Source organism: Coturnix japonica, chromosome 11, assembly GCF_054131305.1.
Source record: "Coturnix japonica strain WE chromosome 11, WE-NBRP24, whole genome shotgun sequence".
Classification (NCBI taxonomy): domain Eukaryota; kingdom Metazoa; phylum Chordata; class Aves; order Galliformes; family Phasianidae; genus Coturnix; species Coturnix japonica.
The window spans coordinates 19,862,674-19,888,768 of record NC_140673.1 but is presented as its reverse complement, the minus strand read 5'-3'; the positions used below and the strand labels follow the sequence as shown (position 1 = coordinate 19,888,768).

General features: G+C 45.4%; 2 protein-coding genes across 9 annotated transcripts in view; both read right to left on the bottom strand.

Annotated features, from left to right (window-relative positions):
• ST3GAL3 (ST3 beta-galactoside alpha-2,3-sialyltransferase 3) overlaps positions 1-5,382 on the bottom strand; it is a 138,748-nt gene extending 133,366 nt beyond the window's left edge. For 4 of the 7 annotated variants that reach the window (XM_015870384.3, XM_015870386.3, XM_015870385.3 and 1 more), the window contains exons 1-2: positions 923-1,032; positions 649-793 (exon numbers count right to left, since the gene is read on the bottom strand). In XM_015870384.3, coding sequence (XP_015725870.2) covers positions 649-763 — 115 coding nt within the window. In that variant the 5' untranslated portion in view covers positions 764-793; positions 923-1,032. Of the gene's footprint in view, positions 1-648; positions 794-922; positions 1,469-5,267 lie in introns of those variants that run through there. The other 3 variants (XM_085512327.1, XM_085512329.1, XM_085512326.1) reach the window with 2 other exon arrangements.
• A 1,818-nt stretch (positions 5,383-7,200) lies between these two features.
• Positions 7,201-26,095, bottom strand: part of KDM4A (lysine demethylase 4A) — a 22,999-nt gene continuing 4,104 nt past the window's right edge. The window contains exons 7-23 of one of the 2 annotated variants that reach the window (XR_014933039.1): positions 25,620-25,723; positions 24,899-25,036; positions 23,853-24,103; positions 23,033-23,223; positions 21,539-21,900; positions 20,417-20,510; positions 19,672-19,792; positions 18,928-19,106; positions 17,476-17,680; positions 17,140-17,216; positions 16,458-16,513; positions 15,551-15,659; positions 13,915-14,103; positions 13,037-13,207; positions 12,452-12,571; positions 11,750-11,842; positions 9,130-10,923 (exon numbers count right to left, since the gene is read on the bottom strand). Coding sequence is in view for 1 of the 2 variants with exons in the window: in XM_015870125.3 (XP_015725611.2) it covers positions 10,783-10,923; positions 11,750-11,842; positions 12,452-12,571; positions 13,037-13,207; positions 13,915-14,103; positions 15,551-15,659; positions 16,458-16,513; positions 17,140-17,216; positions 17,476-17,680; positions 18,928-19,106; positions 19,672-19,792; positions 21,539-21,900; positions 23,033-23,223; positions 23,853-24,103; positions 24,899-25,036; positions 25,620-25,723 (2,507 nt within the window). In the remaining variant the exon portion in view is untranslated. Of the gene's footprint in view, positions 10,924-11,749; positions 11,843-12,451; positions 12,572-13,036; positions 13,208-13,914; positions 14,104-15,550; positions 15,660-16,457; positions 16,514-17,139; positions 17,217-17,475; positions 17,681-18,927; positions 19,107-19,671; positions 19,793-20,416; positions 20,511-21,538; positions 21,901-23,032; positions 23,224-23,852; positions 24,104-24,898; positions 25,037-25,619; positions 25,724-26,095 lie in introns of both variants that reach the window. The other variant, XM_015870125.3, reaches the window with a different exon arrangement.

The following is a 26,095-nucleotide window of genomic DNA, read 5'->3' as shown; positions in this document are numbered from 1 at the left end:
GGGAGAAGAAGGAGCTGTTCCCTGCTTTTGCCATTTCCAATAGATGGTCTCACGTGCAAACAAGAAAGCAATCAACACGAGCAAAAATAAAAGCAGTAACGGAGCAATCAAAGCTCAGCCCAATCTACATCATATTGCTATTAGAGCCTCCCATGGCACTGCTGCACCGTTACAATCCTCAGAATGCACTGGGCGAGGTCAAATGTTTCTTTGGACTTCAGAGGGATGTTGTTTGAGATGACAGAGAGCTGGCAGAGAACAGCACAGCAGATAAATGGAAGATGAGGATTTCTGAAGGACAAAGCGAGATGGAGAGATGGGCAGCGTGTCGGGTCAGAAAAGGAAACCAAAATCCACCGGGGGGAAAAAACCTTGGCTTTGACATTGGCTGTGCAGAGCGGGTGGTGAAACTGCAAGGGGTGAGGGAACAAAAGCCTCAGCGTGTAAACTCTTTCATTGTGGGGGTTAGGAATCGGAAACTAAAGCAGACTGCCCGAAGAGCTGACAGCTGTAACGCTACACACACACAGCGTGCTCTAGCAGCCGCTAACAAGAGCAAAGCCATAAAGGCAACCACCATCTCCAACCCTTAAACGCACCGACAGCTCCTCAGCCGCCGGGACAGGGCTCAGTGCAGCCCCTACTTACTGGAGTCCTCCCAGCGGAGGAGGTGCAGCTTCCAGGCGGAGTAATAGAGAAAGCCCAGCACCAGGAAGAGGCAGAGGGCGAGCAGCAGGTTGCGCATGAACACCAGCAGTCCCATCTTCGCACCGGAGCCGCTCTGCTACGCGACCTGCGGAAAGAAGGCACGGTAAGGGGAGGGCATGGTAAGGGGGGGGCACTCCCAATCGGGCCCACGCGAGGCCTTATCCCCCCACCCCACCCACCCACCCACCCCGCAGTCCCGCCGCCCCCTGCTCACCCTGCCGCCTCGTGCCCTGCCCGTTGTGCCGCCGGCCGCGGCCCCCGTGCTGGGTGCAGCGGGAGCCGCCATGCCGGGCGCGGCGCAGCGGGACCGGCCGCCGCCACCGCGGAGCGTCGGGGCACCGCGGCCACCAATGGAGCGTCGGGGCGGGACCCCGCACCGCCAACCCGCCCGCATAGCGGCCGCCGCCGGCCAATGGGGAGGAGCGGGGGGCTGCGACCGCATCCAATCGAGGGAGGAGCCCGGCAGACGGTGGGCGGGCGGCGGGGGGTCGCCGTCGGAGGGGCGATGCGGCAGTGGAGGTGGAGCGAATCTGGGCGCCGCACTCCGCCTATCAGCGCGCACTGCGCCGCGCAGCATCTTCCTGCCTTCGCCTTAAAGCAGCGCCGTGCCCTGCCCCGCAGCACCATGGACCGCACCGCCAGGCTCCGCTGCTGCCCTCGGCCTGTGCTGGAGGCACCAGTAGGATCTCAACGATGATAAACCTCGTGTTTTCGAGGCGGCAGAGAAATGCGATTTCACGTTTCCGCCCTGCGTGATTCACTGGTAACGTGGAAAATTCAAGAGTCGTATGGATAGGGCTGCTGTCAGTGTGGTGCCATTGCAACCCCAGGTGCCATGCACTCGTTGTGGAAGTAGGCTGAGCCCTGCCTCCCTCCATTCCAGCAGGTGAGGAGCAGAGCAAACACACAGCCCATGGGGAGCTGAGGTGCTCATATAGGGCACAGCTGAGACCTCAGCTTTATGTCCAGCCCAAATGAAGCCATGCCAGCTAATTGCATGTGCTGTATCCTTTATGTCCAGCCCAAATGAAGACATGCCAGCTAATTGCATGTGCTGTATCCTTTATGTCCAGCCCAAATGAAGCCATGCCAGCTAATTGCATGTGCTGTATCCTTTATGTCCAGCCCAAATGAAGCCATGCCAGCTAATTGCATGTGCTGTATCCTTTATGTCCAGCACAAATGAAGCCATACCAGCTTATTGCATGTGCTGTATCCTTGCAGCTGGGCTCACAGATCCACCTCCGTCCTCCACTAGGAGTCCTGCTGGGATCTTCAGCTGCTAACTGCATGATGCAGAAGCTGAACGCATTCATGTCAACACACAGATATCTTCAGCATCAACCGTCCCCTGGGGTGGAGAGGAACCAGGTCTGCATCCGAGCACCCCGTGCTGCAGCTCAGTCCCTTGCCACACACACCAGCTCCTGGCTCCCTGGGATGCTCAGACACCAGCTGTGCACACCCAGATAAGGCAGCTGCCTCCACCCCAGCAGGCTCAGGCAACACAAGTAGCAGCATTTTGCTCGCCCCTTTCCTCACCTTCTTCATCAGCCTTCCAGATGGGTGTAACAAGTTCTCCACTCTGTATCTACTCTGGACACGTTCAGATCTCACCCAAGCACTCTCAGTTCACTGCTTGTATGCTCAATGAGCACAGCACTTGACCCAGTGTCGATAAGGAACCAGATAAGCAGAGACCGGTTGCGTAGAGGCAGATAGTGACAAGGCTGGAGCTTGCCATGGTGCCCGGGTTTGTCACTTGGAAACCCTATGCCATACTATCGGGTGTCAGCATGCTGGATGGAGCCCAGCACAACGTCACACAGCTTCCCTGCCAGGAAAAAGCCAGGGAGGAGAGTGCTGCATGTTTATGGAAATCAGGTACCTGGCTGCTGCCTAAGAGCCGTGAGATGAATTACAGCAATGATTAGTGGAGTGATCTGGTTTGAGTAGTAGGGCTTCCGTCTGAGCGTGATCCCACTTAACTTACACATTGCATTCACAGGCAGATGTCAAGCTGGACGTTGCTAGGCAATGGACAGCAGGGAAATAATTAAGCCTGATTCAATTCTATCATATTGCCACACTGCTTTCTGGAATGCTCTGGAGCTTTTCCAGCAAAACTGACCAAAGCAAAGGGCAAAAACTGTGGCACATCTTGATCCACAAAAACCCACTTGTGATTGAGTCTCTAAGCCCTGGCATAGAGCCTGCATCCACCCATGTATCCCATTGCATCACCCTCACGAGTGAGGAGGGACTCAGAGAGAGGACACAGATGTGGCCACACCAGCAGGAAGCTGTGGACACCTTTCACCCTGCAGCCACCTTGCATCAACCCTGACAGCTTCTCTGAGGCACTGCTATTGGGCAAGATGTCACCCTGTGTCCACATAGTCCTTCCCCCCAAATTATATCATCACATCAGACTAGATACCACTTAATATAATATATCGTTATTCATTAAATACCACAGCAAAAAATCTATTGCCACTAATATCCAGAGAGGGATTACCTCTGCTGATGCACAGACTGGGGGAACAAATTGAGGGCTGTAACTCGCTCATGTTTTGTCTTTGACACTCCAGCCAAACTTGTTTCACCTCACACGATCATTGTGCATTATTCTTAAGTGTGGCCTCTGCCCTTTGCTGGATTCCATGCTTAGTCTGAGGACAGCACTTTGCATTTCTGCCCTTCCAGCACTCTAAGAACAGCAGCATCGTGGCTCTCATTGAAAGAAATGTGTTAATTTTTGAACAGATAGTCAGCTGCAGGGAGGCTGAGGTGTTCTGAAGAGCTGGAGCAATGTGCAGAGACACTTTGTACTCTGAGAAGGGAGAAATACAGCTACAGCACAGTGGCTGCTGCGTGGTACAACACAGACCCTGCCAGAGAAACTCCTTGGGCAGAAGGAAAGGTCTGGCCCATAGGAACTGGAGCATCCGTGCAGCACATTTGGGCTTTTCCAAAGCAGTCAACAATGATGTAGGATTTCAATTAAAAATATGTATTATAAAGAATTAATAAGGCTCAGTTTAGATTAACTACCTGCATTAACAACTATGCTTAGAGGTCCGTCTGTGTGCCAAGTTTTAATGGGAGACATCAGCGACTGGGAACAGATGTAGACCCTCAGCAATTGTTGCTTGGTCAGGTGCCATTTAATAGTTTTTCAGATTAATTATAGAGATGACAAGATGAAGGCTTACATTTATGGCTGACCCAAATGCTGGTGGAAAGCTCACAACCACGGCACGCTCACTGCCCTGGCTGCAAAGGAAGGTGCTGGGGAATGGCAAGGATGGACAGTAGAGTCCATCTTAGCTCCAGCCACTCCCCTGACACCTGACAAACTGAATCATAGGATTAATCACAGAGTGGCTTCTGTTGGAAGGGATCTCAAAGACCATCCAGATCCAATCCAGCTGCCATGGGCAGGGTTGTCAGCCACTACATCAGGTGATAGATAAAGCTGTCCATGGCCCCATCTAACAGCCTTGTACAGCTCCAGGGATCCACAGCTTGTCTCAGCAATCTTTGCCAGAGTGTCACCAAGTAAAGTGCTTCTCATCCACTGGGACCCTCAGGTCCTTCTCTTCAGGACTGCTCTGAGGAAGTTCTTCTCTCAGTCTGAACATGTAACTGGGATTGCCCATCTTACAGCACCATTCCTGCTCTGCTACCTCCATCCTTCTCTACAAGCTGGGAAACCCCCTCAAGCTAAAGAGCTGGTGCAATCTGGGGGGGGTTGGGTCACAAATATGACCTCATAAAAGCAGCAAAACTGTCAAGAGTCCAGAGGGAGAAACAAGACCTCAGCACACATCACTACTGCATTCAGAGCCCTCTTAGTTATGTATTGCAGGCACCCACCCCATGGTCTGGATGTAGAGCTCATCAGCACAGACAGTCCTAAAAATATCCTGGGAGCAAGTGAGCTGGTAGCAGCTGTACAGCAGCCTCTGTTACGCTGATGGGAAGGGCTGCTCCTGGCAGAGAGGCTCCGTGCCTGGGGCAGTGCCAGCACTGCACCACACGCCTGGGCACAGGGCATGGGCACTCTGTGCTGCCATTGCAGAAAGGGCTGAGGTGTGGCATAAAGCATCCCAGCTGCATGCAGTGTTGCTGCCCTTGCCTAGGGGGGAGGAGGTGGGCAAAGTGCTGGGACCATCCTTCCCAGGTGCCTGGGAGGGAGCAGGATGAGGCAGGGGGGCTGCACAGCCCTTGTGCAGTGCAGATCTCTCTCTCTTCAGATTCTTGCCCTGACACAGGCAAGAGGCTCCTCCTGCAGCCCACCACCAAGCCATGCAGATCTCACAGCAGCCCAACACACCCAGAAGGTCACAAACACTATGATTCCAAGTCATCAGCCACCAAGCGCCCCAGAACAGTGCTGCATTCCAGCCACATCTCAGAACCCCGTACCCCAGAGCAGTTCTTGGGGCCCACAGACTGACAACCCCAGGCCATGGCTACAGAGGCTGAGAACAGCATCTCCCAGAGGAACATTCCCACATTCCCACCCCCAGGGAGCAGGGCTTGGGCCGTCTCACCTGTTCCTTGTAGGGCTCAGGGCAGGTTGTGCTTGGAGAAGGGTGAGGCTGAAGCACTGCTGAGGCACAGGGCAGGCTGCTGCCAGACATGTTCACTGGGGAGGGTACCAGGCACCTCCCCAGAAGTGCTGCACAAGGGCTCTTCTGTCCGACAGCTCCAGGCTGAAGCAGCCAGGCATTCCGGCCTGCCTGGGGAAGGGGTGGGGATCTGCTATGGGAGGCAAGGACAGCCCAAGCCTGAGGGATTGCCTCAGACCTGCATCTCTTGCTGGGAACCATCTGTGCAGCCTCAGCACAGAGCCAGAGAGTGCTCGTTGGCAGAGCTGCACAGCTGCATCGGGAGAGAGCTGGGCCCTGAGGCTGCCCTGCACTCCAGCAGTGGTGGGGGGACACTGCAGGCCAGCAGCACAGGTGGTATGTTGCTGGAGAAGGTTGTTCTACACAGTAAAAGGCCGGGTCTGAAAAAGCAGGGCATTAGGATAAGGAGAGATCCTGCTACCTGCAGGAACAGCCCCTCTGGAAAAACCACGGGCTCAGCTGGAGAAATGGATGGGGCAGTTTTTCCTTGAGCTGGCCCATCAGGTGCCGACGTGCCTGGCTCACAGCCCAGCAGCTCACAGCCACGCAGCCCCATGAACGCTGCCTTTCTTCTCGCTGCCCTTGGCAGTCCCTCAGCTCTCTGGCTGGGGAGGGAGAAGAGCCAACGCCTGCTCTGCTGTCCCCTTTCCCCTTGCCAGATCTCTGCAGAGCTAAGGGCCCATGCTGGTGTCTCCCCTGCTGTGAGAGAGCACAACATACCCCTGGCTCACCAAGGAGACACCCTGCATTACCAGCACGTACACAAAGGACAAAGGCAGAAAGGAGAACATAGAGGCCCCTGGCCATTCTTCACAGACACCAGCTGTTACACAGCACTTGGAAACATCCACCCAGCTGGAAGCAAGGCAGCCAGCGAGGACTCACCGCAGAGCTCTCTCTGGCTGCCAGCACGACTGCTTCCTTCATCCCGTCCTGCTCCACTGGGCCAGACAAGCAAGAGCTGCATCCCCACTGCAGAGCCAGGCCTCCATTGCAGGCAGTCACAGCTCTGCTGCTCGTCCTCCTGTAGCAGTCCTGCATCCAGCAGGGCAGCTCCACAGACCACTCCCCATGTTCCATAGCTGGCAGCTCCTCTGCAGGCACCCTGCAGCCATCACCTGCCTGCAGTGCCCTCATCCTGCACCCTACGAAAGGGCAGGCACTTTATTCCTTCTCCTCACCTCCCCCTCCAATTTCTTCTTGCTTTTTTAATGACTGCAAGGCTGAGCACTAGAATTAACCCAAAAGGTATAGGGGTATTGTATTAAGGAGCAGCATTGGAGATAGATAGGCTGAAAACGGCAGCCCAGGCTACTAACCAACCCCAACACACCCACCGCCAACCACTTCCCAATGCCTCAGGTTTATCTGGGGGTTGAACATCTCTTTCACCTCCCTCTTTTCAGGCTCTCCCACCTCCACTCCTTTTTGTCTCTGCGTGTACTATGCCATTTTAATCCTCTTCCACTTCCATCCCACACATTTCCTCCTATCTCTAGGTGCTGTCAGAACAGCCTTAACTGGCACATGGTCGCATTACTCATGCTTGCAGCAAGGAGGCTGTGGCAATCATTCCTGCACAGATCGACCACGGGTTCCTTCAAGGCAGCCACTGAGTGAATATTTCCCATTCCTCTGCAGACCACGCTGCTGACGTCAAAGGAAACCTACCAATATACACACCCAATATGGGAACTAAGCAGTATTTATCCCACTTCAAGTGTGGCACCTTCCACTGCCACCCCCTCCGCTACAGAGGGAACCTAAAGCAGCTCCGCAGTTACCTTTGCAATTGGAAACGCAATGAGAATTTCCAAGTCACGCTGTTTGAGATTTTCAATTAGTCTAGAGATCGTCCATTTTGAAATTAGATTTATTACATGATCAGATTGAAAACAACGTAACAGGCTACCAAAGTCTTGTTTTCATCCCGTGCTTGCATTAAAAATGAGCACAACTGCAGATGTGTCTGACAACAGGAACCCAGTTAGAGAAGGGAAGAACTGAGATGCATGGAAGCTTCTGGATATACCACCAGTCAGAGGGCTGTGCTCCCCAGTGTAGGATCAGCTCAACCCCAGCTCAAAACACCAGGGATAGAAGAGCAGATTGGATTCTACTCCTGATAGTACTGACTGGGCATCTGAGGAGGCTGCTGAAGGAGAAAGGTCTCCTAGAAGACCAGCCATGGGTAGAAACATTACTGCAGTCAGGTGCTCCACAAAGAACACAGTCACCTTTTTAGACCTTATAAAAAAAACTAATCACTGGCTCACCAAGCTCATTCTGAATTAAGAGCAAGCCACGATTATGTCGTACTAAAAATGCTTTTTGTGGCTCTGACCTGAACCAGTCGTGGATGGATGCTCCATGAAGACTGAAGTGAGGTCTATGCCTGCAGCACGGCAGCTAAGGGACCTAATGAAGGGCCATAGGAGCTCCCAGGGGTGTGCTGAGGCTGATTTCCTATTGAACATATGCCAGAAGCCCCTGACTAGCTGATACTCCAGCAGTACTTTGTCCTCACTGGAATGATGCTGTAATAGGGATAAATTATGCTTCTAAATAAACAAAAAAAAAACAAGCCACTGGAGAAAATTATTATCAGTCAAGTTCAAACTACCAGAAACTGAAAGCAAATGTACCTTAGAAACAGCTGCTCTGAATAGAGCTTTTATGGCTACCTGTTATACTCCAAGCCATAAACCCAGTGTTCTTTTGACAAGTCAAATAATATAGATCCCCACCTCCAAACATCAGGATCACTGATCTTAGAAGTTCACAGACAGGAGCCAAATCGCAGTTCAGTCACTGCACTGGGATATATAGTATGTTCACATTTGAATGATGCAGCACAGGAACTGACAGGACACTTGGCAAGGCCCTTGTCTCGGAGTGCACGATGGCAGCTGTTTCCAACACAGTGCAGCCAGCTGACAAGAGCAAAGTCTGGAGCCTGCAGGAAACACGGCAGAACAAAGCTCCAGCTCCAGAACAAAGGCTTAGAAGCTCTTGAAAGTCATTCAGTACTGTTAGAAGTGGATAGCAAAACCTGCTGCAGTTGAACAGCAGCACTCCAAACAAATCCAGCTGTTTTGTAGCTTGTTATCCGTGTAGGATGAAGCTGTTTAGAGCCAGGTGTTTGTAGCACAGGTAACGCACTGCACCTAAAAGGTGCATATGAGCAATGTGGCAGTTTGAGAGGAATGCCTGGACACAGGCATCCTTTTACCTTGAGGAAGAACAGCAGATGGTAAGAAGAATATGTCCTTCAGTAGTATGCAGACAGCATTCAGCCTACTTGAGGTTAATACCAGATCTTATTTGGATATGCTGAAAGAACAGAGGCAAGTTTGTTGGGATCCTGCCACCTCTTCTCCATGTTTGCTAATAGCACACCACCTCAGAGAGGCTTAGGTGCAGGCTAAGATGTCAAAGTGCAATTCTGCTTCCATCGTCTGGGCCAGAGCACCTGCAGCTACTAGACTCTGGCTGTAATGCATCCTAGTTTTATCAAGTCAGCTATTCCATTCATCAGAAAGCAATTTAATACCCTGAGACCAGGAGTTTAGGGGCATGGAATATTAAAAAAAAGAAACAAGGAGAAAGACACAAAGGGAAGCTGCTATCTCCTTTCAGGACCTGTTCAAGCCTTCCAATACTGATGAACAAGGTATTCCGCCACAAAAATGGAATGAGGGGATCCATACAAAATTGTGGTTGTGCAAATCTTTGCTACTCCTATCAGCCTCCTGACCCTATAAAAATGTAGGGATAAGTAACATTTTCCTTATAAAAGTTGTAGTTTATTTCTTTTCTGGTCAAGAGCTGTATCACTACACAAGACTACATTTTATTGCTCATCACAGACTGACGCACCAGGATTTCAGAAGAGTTTGGTTTATAGCGTTCCTATGTAAGAAAAGGAAAAAAAAGTTACAAACCCAGTTTTTGCAGATACGCACTGCTAAGTCCCTATAGAAGCAGGGATGCATTAGGTCTGTTTCACTAGAAAATTCTCCTCTTTTAACTACTTCTGGAGAACGTTACTTTATTTTTCTTCAGCAGAAAAGTCATCCCGTCATCCTATGCAAAAAGGAAGGTGGCCAATCTGCTCCACGGCCCCAGAACCCTTTCCTACAGAATGGGAAAGGAACAAGTATTTACATGGCTCCTGCTGTGGCATGTCAATGCTTAAACTGCTCGGAGCAAGCTGGCACACCTTCAAAGTGCACTTACTACCCAGCTTCATTCATGTTCCTATTGCTGAGGTAGCAAGTCCTCACCAACACAACTGAGACGTGCCCAGCTTATGCTTTATGAAAACGCTGTGGTAACCTTTGCTACACAGTAACGTGGCAGCACTTCTACTTGAGAAGATCACCACACAGCTCCTCAGTAATACATACAGTTCAGTGCATGCTTGATCTGTCATAAACCCAACAGCTTGTGGCTACATAAAGGCCAGTGCTGCCACAGAAGAGGCACAGCACTCCTTCAGCTGCCACTGCCTTGTCATACTCAACACTGTGATGCTTGGATTTCAAAGGGGAAGAGTAAGAACTCCGTCCCTTTGCTCATTATTGCATTAGTTGGAGTGGGAAGAAACTCAGAAGAAACTCTTGGGTGCTGAATGTCTATTGGGAGGTGAATGCTTAATCTTGTTAGAAGGCTGCACTGTGCAGGGCTCCAGACAGATTTTTGTGTTTTGTTGGTTTTTTTTATACCGAGGCACATATAGTTAAGAGTAATTAAATCAAAACGAGCATTGGAACAAAAATATTAAATGGTTAAATAATCTGTCCAATAGGTTCAGTTTCACATTTCACCTGTTCACGTGAGCACCTCCTGTCTGCTTGGATCTGAACAGCCTACAGCTCAACCATCAGAAAGAAGGTGCTGAGAAACAAGAGTCTGAAGCTGCTTACAACAACAACAAAAGGATATAAATATAAAAAGAGGTTCGATATCAAGCACCAGTAATACTGCCTGCTCAAGCCCAGGTGTAGCCACCAGGGAGACTCAAAATCAGGAACATTATTCGATTAAAACAATAGACTTTGTACTATTCTGCAGCTGCCGAGATTCCTGGCTACAACTCCCAGAAGAGTTTTCCACCTGTCAAAATAGTCTCTAAAAGAAAAGCAAGATGGCTCAACGAGACGAAAGCAGCACCCTCTCAAGCTGGCTTATTCAGTAAAGACCCAACTTCAGACCAGGAGGCCACAGGCATCAGCTTCAGCAAATGGGATCTGTTTCACTATCCAACAGCTGCCTTTCAGCTACTGCAGAGCATCAGCTTTATAACTTCCTTTAAAAAAAAAACTAAAAAAACCAAAACACCCTGGATTTGAAGCATCCAAATATGGCCTGTTGTACTGGAGCGTTTAAATCCTTGGGGGAGGTGGGCATCTTCTTCCTCTGCCACAGGCAGTGCTTACTCCATGATGGCCCGGTACAAGGCAGGTTCAATGTAATCTTCCCGGTAGCGTGAATTGATCACTCTTTGTCTCTTCCTCTCTTGCCTGACCTCCTTCTCTGCGAAGATCTCTGTGAAGCGCATATCTGAAGCTACCGACTAAAGGAAAAGCAGAATTAGTCACCAGAACACAGCCCAAATCCCTGCCTCCACATTCTCCTCTTGTGTGAAAGATAGGACCAAGACGGGACCTTGGAAACATTCAGACCTCTTCCCAAAAATGACTTCTTGGGTTTCTGTGCACAAGAAAAATACTGAAGAAACTGGTTTTAAGAGTCTGGGGATAATTTTCCTTGAGCTGCAATGAGAGACCTAAGGAGTCACAGGTTTCAAATTTAACTGAGTAGATAATTTAAGTTCACAGTTGCTTTCTTAAATGAATAAACACACTGATGTTTCAACTTCCATGCAATCTAGTACACTTTGTGCTTTATCGTGCAGGCGGGTTTAAATGGCTGGCCACAGGCATCAGCTATTGCATGCTTTCTTAAATCTCTGGTACACTGTGTGCCTCCCAGCAGGTTCTGCAGGACCATGCTGTAAAGCCAGTTACCAAGCACACGGACCCCAGTTACAATTTGCATAGTCAGAAGCACAAAGCAGTGGAACAGGGACACAGAGAGGCTGTGGGATCTCAATCCTGGAAGAGAATTAAAATCTAACTGGAGGGAGCCCTTAACAACTTCACCCACCTTCCACGTTCAACCTGGTTCGAACAAGCGATTGGAGTGATCCCATGCTTTTTCTCTCTATATCCCCAACCTCCAGCTCTCCTTTTGTAGCCTGACCAAGCCACCAAGCTTCCCAACAGCTCAGCAGAAAATCAAGCTGCAATCTTTTACTGCTGTGCACTCAGCTTGCTTTTCAAGGACAAATTACTAACAAATGAACTTATTCAGTAAATACCCATACCCTGTTTACTTACCAGCCTTGATTTGACTCTCTTAGGAAGCTCCTCTTCCAAAGTGTACACATCGTCCCTTTTCACCATCAGTTGTGACCCATCCTCAAATTCCACCTAAAAGAAAAACAGAAATTGTTCTGCTACAAGCCTCAGAAATTAGCACCCTTCCACAGCTAACCCTTGCCTTCTCCTCCCTGCAGAAGCCTCCCATAAAAGCCAAGTGGTAAAAGGTTATTTCATATGATACACAGGCAGGTATGTAGACTGGAAGATACTTTAACCAAAACCTCACCAACCCCATGACAGTAAAAGTAGCCAAGACATTCTGTGATATTCTTTTAATGCTCAACAAAACAGTCTGCTTGATCACTTGAACGTTATTGCCTTCTTAGCGTTCACTCCTATGGAACTTTGCACTCACAACAAGCAGCAAAAACAATGTAAGACTTGTAGATTAAGCTAGAGGAACTGAGTCTGAGCTAGAAAAGATCAGTGCTTTTCAGAAGCTGAGACTTTCAAGTAGGTAGCCAGATATAAGCAGAGCTCCAAGTAACCACTTTGCTGTTAACTCCAGCAGCTGCTCCTAGCAACTGGCATTGCTGAAAACACTGAGCAGCTGCCTCTCAAGCATTTAAGCATGACCCTCCTACAGTTCTGCTCATTTTGCTAGTGGCTCTGTTTACTAACTTCTTGCAAGCAATTAATTTACAGACAGTACTGTACCTGGTACATCTGGATGGCATGTGATGCAACAAATTTGGCTCCGTAAACCTGTCCATCCGTCCATCTCACCTGCACAACTTCACCTTCAGCTGGAGGACCCAACTGAAGACAGTCTCGACTCTGCAGCACAAAGGAGAAAGTTGGAAGATAAGAAGAAGAGTAAAGTTTCCCTGTGTGAAGATTCAGCAACCCACAGGGGAATCTAAGCTAGTCACATCTGGCACATTACACAGCACTCCAACAACTACTCCATTTCAGGGACTGAGGAATATCTATGCCATCGGACCCAAACCAGGACTGTGGGCCTGACTTCAGTAACACTTCATGCAAGAATAGCATAATAGTGAAGTTCCCTTTGGACTTATCATTAAGCAACTCAAGATTAGCTGCACTCCATTACATCTGTTCTTCAGTTGTAAGTCAGTCTCACATAACACCTGAGATGCAGCACATCTCAATCACAACATGGCCTGGGTTTTGAGCACGTAATGAATCCCATCCTGAGCCAGCTTCACAGTGGCAGGAATTCATTCGCATTATGCTCCCTCTACTGGAGCTAGGCTCTCAGTGCACAAGGTAACATACCACAATGTCCTCTGGATACAGGTTATCACTGAAGGAACCATCATCGAAGTTGACTTCATAGAAAGTCTCTTTCGCGAGGCTGACCACTTCACATTGATAGAAGCGACCATTCTTGTGCTTGCTGATGACGATCTGCCCTGGTGAAAGATCCTGGAGTGCAGCCTTAGCCCGCTGAGAAGAAAAAGCACTTTTTAAGCACCGTGACAAAATAAAGAATGCATTGAAGCCCACAGCTCTGATGTTGGCAGACATAGAAGCAAAATACTTTATATTTTAGCCCAAGTGAGTACCTACAAACACCATTAGCAGCATTTTTAGCTAAGTTCTAACTCTAGGTTTTAAGCATTTTAAATACTAACCTGTTAGCTACAGCTGCCCAATCCTAATGCAAGCTACCTAGTAAATAAAGGTCTCATTCCCCGGAGCAACATGAGGCCTTTCCAGTTAATATTCTCTAATAGACTGTTGTGATTTTGAAAGCTAAACAGGCTACGCAAGAACTTTACAAACTAATAAATCACTTAAGCATGACATCCCACGACAACTCATGCAGCCTGCTGGAGTCCCAGAACTAACACCTGCATATTAAACATCAAAGCATAAAAACACAATTATTCTTCATTATAACAGCCACAGGAGAAACGTATGCTCTCGGTTCTCCTGGGCAGCAAACTAAAATACAATAAAGGACCTAGCTAATAGCCAAGATAGTTCAGAGCAGCAGCAAGACTGAGATCAGAATCCAAGACTGATATAATTAGATTATGCTGAACATATAAAAAGAGCCAAGCCTTCAACAAACTTCCAACAGAGTTACACCATCTGAAGTTTTTCAGTCCCTTCCAGATACTGCAGTTCAAATCCTACATGTCACTCACCTCTGCCTGAGATGGGGTCTTATGCCTGAAGCAGGTAATGAAGACAACAAATGGCCAGTCATCAGGCTGCATCATAACTCCTGCTGCTTGGGCACAGCTGACATGAAAGGACGTGGGACACCGACCATGGGAGCACTGCACACAGCAACCTGCAATTCTCTTCCTTCGTTTTTTGCAGAAGATGCATTTCTGTGGACAAGAAACTCAAGGTTACTGGTTGGATTAGGTCTAAATGCCTGATGCTGTGTCAGTCACCCTGAGAGAGCACTGCTAATTTCTGATGGAAAGAAATAGAAAGCAAACAGCTTGACTTCATGACAAGGCAAGAAATTGTCTGTGTAGGTAATTCCAAAGATAAATAGTATACAGTAAATATCTACCAGCTCAGCATGCACATGGCACGTGGCCTAAGAATTCCAGCACAAAGGGATGCTGGATTAATCAGCCTAGAATGCTTACAAGTTAACAGGGCCTCTCAGCCATGGCTATTGAGTTACAAAAGACAAATAAAAGACTAGAATAATGGGCAAAGATCGAAGGGGAGGGAGGGAAGGAGGGAGTTAATACAGAATTAACAGTTAAAATTCTATCAATACTACCAGTGACTCAAGGATGCTTGGATCAGGCCTGACTGGGCATTGCAGGACACAGTGCAAAACAGTTATTTCCTCCTCCTTCACTGACCATGAAGTGAAAATTCAAGTCATAACTGCTCAGCAATGGTAATTTGTGACCAAGAATTGCTCTGCACTGTGCAAGGCCTAACTGCAGAACGGGTTAAAACAGCCTGAAGCAAGAATGCCAAAGACAGAAGGATTCCATGAAAAGAGAATTCCCTTACTGAGGAGGTAAGAAATGTTGCAGCTTTGTCTTGTTTCAGTAATGGAATCTGAGTGCTCAGGGGTCAGCTTTCAGCAGCAGAATTGCTGCTGGGGTATGAACCCAACACACTCAATGCCAGGATAGGTGCTAGAGAAAGGAATATATATAAGTGCATATATACATATTCCTATACAAGGAATAGGCTCACAGCGCATCTTTCTGTACTCCTTGCAGAACTTCTTCTAGTGCTAGGATTCTGTCCGATGCACTGTAATGTCTTCTTAAATTTCAGCATAAACATGTATTTAACTCGCCTCCAGAGATACAAGAAAGATTCCACAACAGCTATGAAGAGAGTTAAATACAGCTGCTTTCTTGCTGAAGACGTTCACTGACATTCCCATATTTTGAATGACCTACAGAGATGCTGTTTTGTGAGGTGATGCCTTTACATTTCCTCAGTTTCCTTCCCATCATTGCTGAATACAGTATACAGATTTGGAGTCTCAGTTTTTAAAAGAGGACTTCTCACAGATGAAAGCCTACAGATTCAAATAGTTATTTTCTTCTCAGAGAGATTCTGCAGAATGGAATGAAACTACTTTCAAACAGGCAAGAAAGCAGTTTTAATGAGAGGCGAGAAGACTGAGAATGAAAAGGAGAGTCCAGATGGGACACGCAGTATCTTTCTAACAAGAAACTACATTTCCTCCAGTTCGCATTGCATACAAACAGCTCTATATTCTCTCCTTGAAGACTAATGCTTTCAGAATTAGCAAGGAAAACCCAGCAGTGAAGCACAGGTGCTCCTTACCAGTCTGAAGCGTTGCAGGGGGATCTTGCCGACATCTACAGGACTGCGCTCTGCGATGTTCACAAACTTTGCTTCCAGTACACCTACAGCACACATGACGTGAACCCACCTGTCAGGACAGAAGAGGTGAGGGGGGGGAGAGACTGAATACGAACTCCACAGCATCCTCTGTTGGACTAGAGTAAGTAAATGCAGTTCTGATGAAGACTGCCACCTAAACTTAGTTTCTGCTTCACTAGAGACTGAGAACTAGCAGTGCAATCTTCCCTCCTACTAATAACACAAGTGTTCTTTATACTTTCAATCTACTACTACACAGGTTAAATAGAATAGCTATTTAGTTTGACTTATGCTGGTTGCATACCTGCACTTTGAAAGCTTACCTGATTTGTTTATTCTCTCTCAAACCTGCTTCATGTTAATGGCTCAGTCACTCCTGGACTCATCTCAAGATAATGACCAAGAGGCTGAGGCCCTGCAGCCTTCAAAAATGTTCTGGGTGGGATAAGTTTCAGTTACACCATGAGGCTCCTGGACTGTACCACTGTTAGTTTGCACCAAATAACTTCAGATCATTCATTAAATGAAAGGACGCTGGGCAAACAGCTGCACCAGGCATACTTGCTACAGAGAAACCCTAAATTTCAATGTTACACTCATTGAAACTGTAGGTGCCTGGTGTCTCCATCACCACAATGCATTTCATGGAGAAAACAAAATCTCTGAGAATGTACTCAGACATATTACTTTGTCAGGAACCTCCTCTTTGATTTTTATGTGGTACATTACGCCTCTGTTATTTGGTCACTCTAGGATATCAAATGCAGGTGTTTGCTTTCCTAGCCTCGCATCATCTACTATGGAACTGAGCTGCTCCCTGAAGATCAAAAAAAGCTGTAACACTCACTTGTCGTCATTGGCTCTTTGCAGTGCTCCTCCTCGTAATGAGCACAAACAGCAGTCCTGTCACAAGGAGAAAACATTAGCTGGAAGAACGAAGTACGGAGCAGTGCACTTGATAAAAACTTTCTCATCAAAACGCACATCTAGACAAAAAATTGTTTCACTGCCAGAAGAGAGTTAAATGCCTGGACAGCTCAGCCCCTTAGCTCTCAAAAGTTGCTGCAATTACAGCAACAGATGCAAACTTCACATTTGGCAAAGGCAGAGCCTGAAGTTCTTGCTATAGGTTTCTTTTACAAACACAATACCCTACATCCCCCGAGGACGTTTAAATGGATGTGAAAGAAACATGAGTAAATACAATTCCAAAGGTCAAACTGTTCTGCTTATCTAGAGCCTATGCATCTTGCCAAAGGCAACATTTTCTTCTTGTCTTTTTCACCGGTGCGCAGCTCAGTAGCTCTTGACAGAAGTTACTTTCTCTAACTGCCATATCATACCTTGACCAAACTACTCCCACATTAATGCACTGACTCTAGAGATCAGCAGCTTTGCACATGCTGAAACAATTACATGCCTTCTTTACACACAAGAGGTTAAAACAACTATAACACCATGGAATAAACTTAGTAGGAAGTTCCCAAATGTACTGCACTCCATGTGGAGAATCTCAGAATGAACTTTACCTCTTCTAAGGCATTTTCTGTACACCTGGAGCACATCCAGTCTTCGGTGGCCTTGTCAGGAGATACACCATAACAACCTAGAACAGACACATCTCAGTTAAAAGCTTACCTTCCCCTACCACTCACAAGTAAACTAACAGTAAAAATCAAAAAGACACAAGATAATGCTGTGTATTTCATGTTGTTCATACAGCCAGCTCCACACTTCAACACCCAGCACTGCAAACATGAACCACTCAGATAATGGCAGGACTTGGTCTACTTGTACATTAAGGGACTGATAGAGCTGACTGGGATGTGCAGATTTAACCCAGAGTTGAGTCTAGTTGCACTCACTTGCATGAACACAGACTTGGCAGTTCCTGCAGGTGATGAGTACGCTGGTTCCATCTTCCTCTAAGTAAGGGGTTGAAAGATTGAGATCAGTGCTGCAACCAGTTGTAGTAAAGCACATTTCAGGAATCAGGGGCTTGGTTCGGATCTTCCCATCTGCAGCACCTGGAGTTACTTCAGAGTTCTGACTGCTGCCTCCACACTCTGCCTATAAGGGATACACATGAAATTTATGTTTCACAAGCAAAAGCACCTCACCTTCACTCAACCATCACTCCAGACATAAATCTACCTATAAGAAAAAAGGCACCGAAAGATGAAACATCTAGCAGATTTGGTGGAAATTAATTTGTTGAAATCCTTAGTAGATGCAACATGAAAATTAAACTAATAGTGGCTAAATGCATTGCATCCCTCTGATAAAAAAACAACGGGCATGGAAAACTGCATCCTTTCCAAAGGAAAGTCCTCATGGAATCACATAGCCCACCTCAGGCTCAAAGGAAAAACAACTCCACTGCATCCACCACCCCATAATGCTGCTGCCCAACACTGTTTATTCATTTTTAGTATTGAAGGATTACGATCACACAGATAAACACCTGTTGCAATTCCTGTAACTTTTTCACAGTTCAGTTCTAAACAAGTGTAATAGGCTTGAAACTAATTATTTGTTCCAGGGAAAAAAGGAAGACTAATAATAGTTTCACAGTTGAAGCTCAGAAGGCTTTCAGGCTAAACTTTTGTATTTATTTATTTAAACTGATGTCACACCAATCATCAATTACATGCAAAGTTTACTGAGATATGACTCCATTCGGGCCTTTCTAACAGCTAAAAAGGGATCAAGCTTCTCTGAAAAAATATTTCAAGCTATCCTTTGTACCACCACACAGACCACCACAACAGTAGACTGTCTAATTAGAAGCAGGATGCATAGTAGCAGAATGAACCTGCACTGTCCCTACCATACGAAAAATGCATGAAAATCTAAGATAAAGCAACCAAGGTAAGGATCACAGATGGAACTGTTTCCAGCAGGCCTTCTTTATTCAGCTTCTGTAGCAGATTTACACTGCATGTCAAACAGAAGGAAAACTTTAAGAAAGCTTAAGAAAATAAGTATGGTTTTTGTTTTTCTTTGTTTTAAATAAAGCAGCTAAGTACTTTTCTTCTTCACGAAGGAAAAAGTAGTATTTGTCTGGCATTTTGTTTCATTTTTAATCTGTGTGGGTAAGTGAAGTGAATTCCCAGACTTGCTACAAATATCAAGTTTGAACAAAGATCACAACTGCAGCTCCATTCTTGGAGCAGTCCCCCTTTTACTGCTTGACAGATTCACATGAGAACCTTCAGCTAGACTTTTCTGCCTACTAGCACCTGGAACTTAAAGAACCTAACAGACAACCTATTCGGCCACCTCTACTATAACATTAACAAACTTGGACAACATACCTGGTACGTCTGGAAGAGCATACAAACAGCACAGTAAGGAGACTGCTGAGCCATGGTCCGATTATACTCTTTTTCAGCCTCAAAATTTGGTGGCCGATTCTGCCAGAGCTGGCTAAGTGGCTTGGCCCAAGCTTCTGTCTCCTCAGCTTCTTCTTCAGGAGTTAGTTGCTCTGATGCCTCTGCAAAAAGAGAGTATTAGGCAGGCACTGTGGGTTCTTACATCAATATCCTTCTTGCAAAAAGAAACTAAATAAAGCAAGAAGTTAGGAATGGAGATGATAGAAAGACTGGCATAAGTTAAATTTGCAGAAGGATGATGGGAGCTAGTAACACAGCCTCACTTTTAATCTGCATCTACTAATCAAGCAACCATGCATCAGATACAAGACAGGATTATTGGCAAAGAACAGCATCACCTCCAAAGCTCATCAAGATTAAGGCTGTTAGCCAAAGAATATATCTATTTTATCTACTAAATAATGAATATTTACACCAATTACTGGAATGCTCTAAAACTGACTCGAGTTATGGAACAGCCTAGGGTACTAGTTTAATTTTCCTTTCAGAGCTGTAACTTTCCAAAGAGTAGTACAGAAAAGAAGGAATTCACTCTTAAGGAGTAAAGATGAATGATGTGAACACAAGAACAAGGCAAGCACCTCATCTGTGATGCAGAGGTGTAACCTACACTGTCCACCAAAGCCGTGGCCCACTCTAAAGTTTCCCAAATAGCACAGGGCTTACCATCGTCACTAATGCAGTCTTTGACCAAGAGTGGGTGATGGCGTGGGAGCTTACTCAATGGCTGGCGACGACCCTTGGCCTTCTTACTTTCCTTCATTGACTGTATGTATTCCTTTGTTACCTGGACAAGGAGAAGCAATTCAGCAGTCAAGTTAGCATGTGTCCTTTTGAACTCTATAAGAAAATATTCTGAACTTAAGAAATCTCCACAAAATGCACATATGCCTCCACAATTTTATCTCTTAACAATTTTCAGAGGTAAACCTGGCCAAGATTGTAGAAGAACTGCTTGCACCACATCTGCTAAGGAAAAATACGCAGCAGAACTGGGTGTATGTTGATTATTCAATTATGTACGTGCTCTGAGTCATTCAGAGACTTCACACAGGTCCCATTGTGGCTTTTAAAAAAAGTCTGCTTATGTAAGAATGGTGTTAAAAATGAAAACAGAAAAAAGACAAACTGAATGGTTGAACTCAGCAGGGCTGCAATAAGAAGTTTCGAGCCTTCTGGAAAAGCCAAGAAGGTTGTATGCCAACTCAGAGATTCCAGGTTAAAATAGAGTGAAGAGCTCACTCAAACTAACAGGCTTATTTTAAGGAAGGAAACTTTCACCCCATCTGCTTGTTACTTGTATTGGTGTCTTCCCAGACAGACTGGAAGGAGGAGACTACAACAATAGTTACTTCTACCCAAAGTCTTATATAAAAAACGAGTGACACACACTTACAAAATTACTACTAACCTGACAAGTAAGGCAATAAAGGCAATGATTTTAACAGCCCATAACAGTAAGCCACTCAAGAGATAAGAACATCCTTTCTTTGAATCTGTCATTCCTTTAAAAGCAGAAGCAAATCTTAGATTAAATGCAACTTCTATCTCAACAAATGTATTTTCTTTTTATATAACAAGCTGGGAAAGAGCAAAACCAACCATAATCTCTGCTCTCCTACGTAGAGTTGGCTACAAGAGTTCTCAGAAACAAACATGCTTTTATTCAACTGTAAATTAACACTCCCAGTTACTGCCTAATGGAAAATTTGCTTTAAAATACACTATACTGGGGAAAGCCATCTACACCTGTTCAGAATTTGGTACATATTATGAAGTGGAAACATCAGCATTAGCAACTCTGCATCTTTAGTCTAAGTATACATGAGAACTCCCTCATTTTCAGTTTTATCAATATATTAGCCAAGCTGCTGTTCCATTTCTGCAATTCCTGAATTGTGAAGACCCAGCTGTTATCAGCCTCCCACCAGTTCAACTCGGAGACTTAGAGGAAAACAAAGTTATTTGAGAAGACAAAAACCACTGGTAATATTTTAACCCACAGTAGCCTTCTTTTGGTTTGTCTAACGAAGGATTCATTACACATTCAAATGTACGCTTACCCCACCCAGTCATTTTTGTTCCATCATCTCTTTCTAAAAGAGGACACGTGCCCACACATGCAATTTTATAAAAACATCAAACAAATGAATGTGCTCATCATAAAGGCTCTACCAAAAGTGAATCAGCTCCAGTCCAAACAGGGGTCTGTTACCATAAATGGATCTGGATCAGCCCGTAATACTACCACAATCTCAAAGCCACCAAGCTACCCTTTTTCCTTAAGGCACTTGAATAATTCAGAGATGATCTCAAAACAAGCTATCTCCTTGTTTTCCAGAAGAGTAAAGAGGGTAAGATGCTCATCTTTGTTTCTTGTCGTATTATAAAACAGAGTAACAACCAAGCAACCTACTACTACACAAACAGGAATGGAATGAAAATGTACTTTGCACAGGTAGAAGCTTTGTGGCAGCAAACCAATGACCACACATTGCAGCTCTCAAGCTTTCAGTACTCGTGCCATTCATACCTCTGCCAGTTCTTGTTCACTCACACTGGCTGTAGCGCTGGCTTTCTTTCCTGAAGTCTGTTCATTGTCAGATCCGCTGGCATCCCCTCTAGCATAGCTATGGACTGTAAGCACCCCAGCTGGCCCAGGTAGAGTTCTTTTTGGCAACAGATCAGTTGACTCTGAGTCTGAAGACCCAGAATATGCTGGTGAGCTGGGCTGAACACTGGAAGGTGCGCTCTGCTTTGAAGTGGGCAAAACTGAAGCAGAATTTGAAGCATGAGAAATGGAGAGGTCCAACACAGCTGCCTCTTGCTCTTCCTCTTCTTCCTCCTCAAGCTTCACCGCTTTCAGTTCTTCAGATTTAGTCATGCCCACACGATCTAGAAGAAAGGATATATTGTCTTATTTTAAAGTCTGGAAAGCAGAGAGAACAGCCCACCACGACTTGCACTAAGTCAAATAGGAAAGCAGACTAGACAAAAAAAAGATATGCAATGCTAAATCATGTGAACAGTAGATCATTAATTCAAACATCAATAGAGAATAACCTATGCATCTGCTCATTGCAACTTACAGTACAGCAACTAGAGTATATCAAAGAACTGTCAGAAGGTGGGCTCAAAACAAACAGAAATATATGGTCCTTTATATAATGTAACTGAACACAACTCCTGGCCACCTAAGGCTGGGGGTGAGAGCTTACAAGGGAGACTTAATAGGGAAAACAAACAAACAAACAAAACAACAACACCAAACCAATAAAGGATTATTAAATACAAGTTGCAAATGGAGGGAAAACAGAATATGAGACAGAAGCATCATATGTATTTACACTCTTCTTGTATTGTTCCATAGGCACCCTGATCTTTTCTATCCAAGAGGGTATAACTGTCCTGCTACAAGCCATATTCATTTTCTTCTGGCATACTAATTACAAAATTATACATCTGCACAGCATACCAAAGCCATACTAGCAGGCTGTATGTATGAACAGCTCACACTGTACAACAGTGATATATAGAGGACTGCACACTACTGACATGTCCAATACATTTCTGCTGCATTCGAGCAGCTGTGGGATGGCTCCCTACACATCTGTTTTTCCCAAAGGATTTTTTTTTAATGTCATTCTCACTGAGGAGTTATTTACATGTAGGTCACAAAAGCCAACAACTCAAACTATGCTTGTCTCATTTATGCAAAATGCCAACGACTCAAATAGTGTCAGCCACATCTAACTAAAAAGCACCATCAAAAAATCGTTCCAGCTGCACTCTTCAGTCTTGAAAATTAAATGACAATTATACTGAATCTCATGGCAGTGAATGTCTGATGTGCTTTCCATGACTCTACCAAATTAGTATCTGCTTTGTTATTATTTTCTGGATGTGACAACAACCTGCCTACCAGCCTGCTGTGAGACAGAGACACAGAGTTTAGTTCAGCAGCCTCTGTCTCAAAAGACTGAAACACTTGGTCCTACAGCACCAGGATAAAGCTTGACCCAGTTACCTGGAACCTTGTGCCCCTGCCCACTCTGCTGTGTAACTTCTCCCGTAGCTTTCTCACAAGGTTCTGCAGCATCCGCTTCGTCCTGCACAGAGCTCAGCTCCTCTTTGGGGAAGGCCTCACTCTCACTCACTTCCTGAGGTACTTCCAGGCACACTCTGTGCCTTTTTGTTCCTATGCGATGCTTGGGCACACTGCGGAAGACAAATTCATGCCAGGTTACCAAACACATCACATCTATGCTCAATTTCTGTATAGATACACAAAATACAGCCTGCTTTGGGTCATGTTGCTTTATGGTACAGTATCTTTTGAGCAGAATCGTTTCCAAATCATTATCCATTAATTGTATACTAGGCAGTTACATTGTAGCCAGATAATCTTTACCTTAAAAGCAAAACAAGCAAACAAAGCTTCGAGAGTATTAGCTGACACTGGCTGGAAAAGACCTAACTGCAAAACACAAGGTGCTTAGACCATCACAGTATTCAGCAATTGAGACTACCAAAGTTTGCTATCAAGTACCATCTCCTGATCACAATGCACTGCCTTTTTCTTCTGACCTTTAAATGTATGGTGTGCTTTGGACACACCCAGCCAAAGATGAGGGACTATCTTCCCAGCCAGTGCATTCTCCATCTATTACCATCAACTTGAATCAAAACAATACTAAAAGAATAAAAAAAGAATCTTTTCCCAAGAAGAAAACAAACAAACCGCTAACTTCAACTGCTATTGTTCTGTGAGAACGGCAAACAAATTGCATCAGGATCCAGTTGCTAATCACTGCAATAGAGCAGCAGAGGACTGTGTGCAGCACTACCTTTTTGTCTCATCCCCGTCCACTTCCTCTTTACAAGCTTCTCCTGTTTCCATATCCTCAGCATATTGCCTCCCACTCTTGACCTTTTGCATGAGATCCCCTTTAAGGAACTCAGCTGCTTCTGGTGTTGGAAGAGCATGGTCAATGACAGTCACATCCTTCCCAGCTTTCCAAAGCTTGTAACGGTCTGGTTGGTACTTCCTCACAAACACATCCATGGAGATCTTCACCATGTCCTTCCGACATGAGCACTGCAGTCACAGAAAATATTTAAGTAAGGATACATACTGAACAATTTTACTCTGCATTCCTATACCAGTTTGCTTTCAGAAACTTGAATAAATAAAGAAGACCCCAAAAGCTGCACGTATTCAAGCCTCAAAACTTTCATGACCATCTCCTACAAAATCAAAACAGCACAGGCACTAAAATCTGGGCAGAGAAATCAGCAGCAACGAGATGGAAGAAGATGCTACCACAGCAGCAAAGCAACAAAGCCCACCAACTCATTTACAGAGTTGCTGGTAGAAGTTGGCAGTCTTAAAAATCCACAAGCTCGCACAAAAACAGCCGGTAACACCAGAGGTTATAACAAGGAAGTCTACCTATTGCAGCAGAGGTTCCTCTTGTCTGGGCAGAGTTACAACTACTGTTGGAAAGCTTTACTTTCCAACAGAAAGCTTTTCAGAAACATAGTTTCTGAAAACATAACCCACATTTGCAAAGCATCTCTACATGGACATGGTACTATGCAATCAAGATGCTTCTTTGGAGAGACACTAGTTAGCCACCTGCATTCTCCAAAGCCTCACTTGATCTATATAATGATTAAAAAGCAGCCAACCTCCATAAACATGCCTTATGATAAAAGGACAGTAGGCTGACTGGAGACAGTTACCTTACCAGAAAGCAAACATCGCATCTTAAATTGGACAAAGCACTGAATTCACTTCCTTAGAACAAACATCAGGGGCTCAACGAACAGCAGAGCATGAGGCATTGCATTCAGGTTATCTGTACACAACAAATGGCAACAAACCACTTACCAGTACAGACTGCTTCCCATACTCAATCCACCGAAGAGTAGCAAAGTTGGTAGATTCAGCACAGTTAAATCCATGATTAAAGCCAGCATGATAACTATAAGGAAAAGTTATCATGAACTCTCCTGCCTCCTGTGTCACCTAGAAAACAATTGAGACATCACATTGTTATTCAAAGCTTAAGAGTTTACTTGGTGAATCCAAGTAAAAAGAGTTCCTGTACTCCTCATGCAACATATCTGAATCCCCTACTCACATGTGCTAAGTGGAGTTGCTTGCTGCAACGCTAAGACTTGATACTCATTGCCATTATCCTCCAATTTGCCAAAAGTATCTGTTTACTAGAAAGCAATACTCTTATCAGTTCTTATTAAAACACAACGGGATGGATCGAAATAGCACAGAAGTACCTATACATAGGCAACACTCCGTGATAAGCCATCTGGAGTTCATAAAGACACTCATTTGTATTTACTGCAGGTTTAGCTAATGCCTAATGCCAACTAAAATATTTATTCACCTTGGAAATTTATTGCTGTTCTCACTCGAGTACAGCTCTCAGTCAGTTCCCTACACGTCCCTGCAGCCTAGCAAAGTTCTGAGCAGCCCTTCAGCAGTCTCCATAGATCTAACAGGGTTTCTGAATAAGGCCTAAAAAACAACTGTGTGGTGGTGGTGTGAACCTTATGACTGAGCTAACATAAGTGCAATCACTGTTCTACACCTTATCGAATGGGATGCCATATTTCTTCAGAATTGATGGGGAAATCAAGGTCATCTTGTGACGGAGAAATGCTTCACAGCTCTGGGCACTTCCTGGAAAGAATCCTGTTTAAAATAAAGGAAAGAGATAATGTTACCATTCTGTGTTGTGAACTGAACTTCTTTTTCAGTAATTTTTAGGTTAAATTCACTGTCTGAACAGCATTTTCCCTAGGCCTACAAGTATGGGCCAACTTACTAGAATGATACGAGTTTGCACTCTGAAAAAGGAGATGCCTTTACCAGATCTTCATTTGAAAGACAGTCAGAAAGACCATATGCAGAAGGGTCTTCCCTTGGCTAAAACCTTCCAGGTCTAACAATCAATAGTTCTCATTAGAATTTTTACAGACCACAACTGCATTATTTGTAATGTGACATTTTTCTTGAGTGTATACTGAAAATAAACAGAAGTAATCCCACCTGTATCCTGAAATA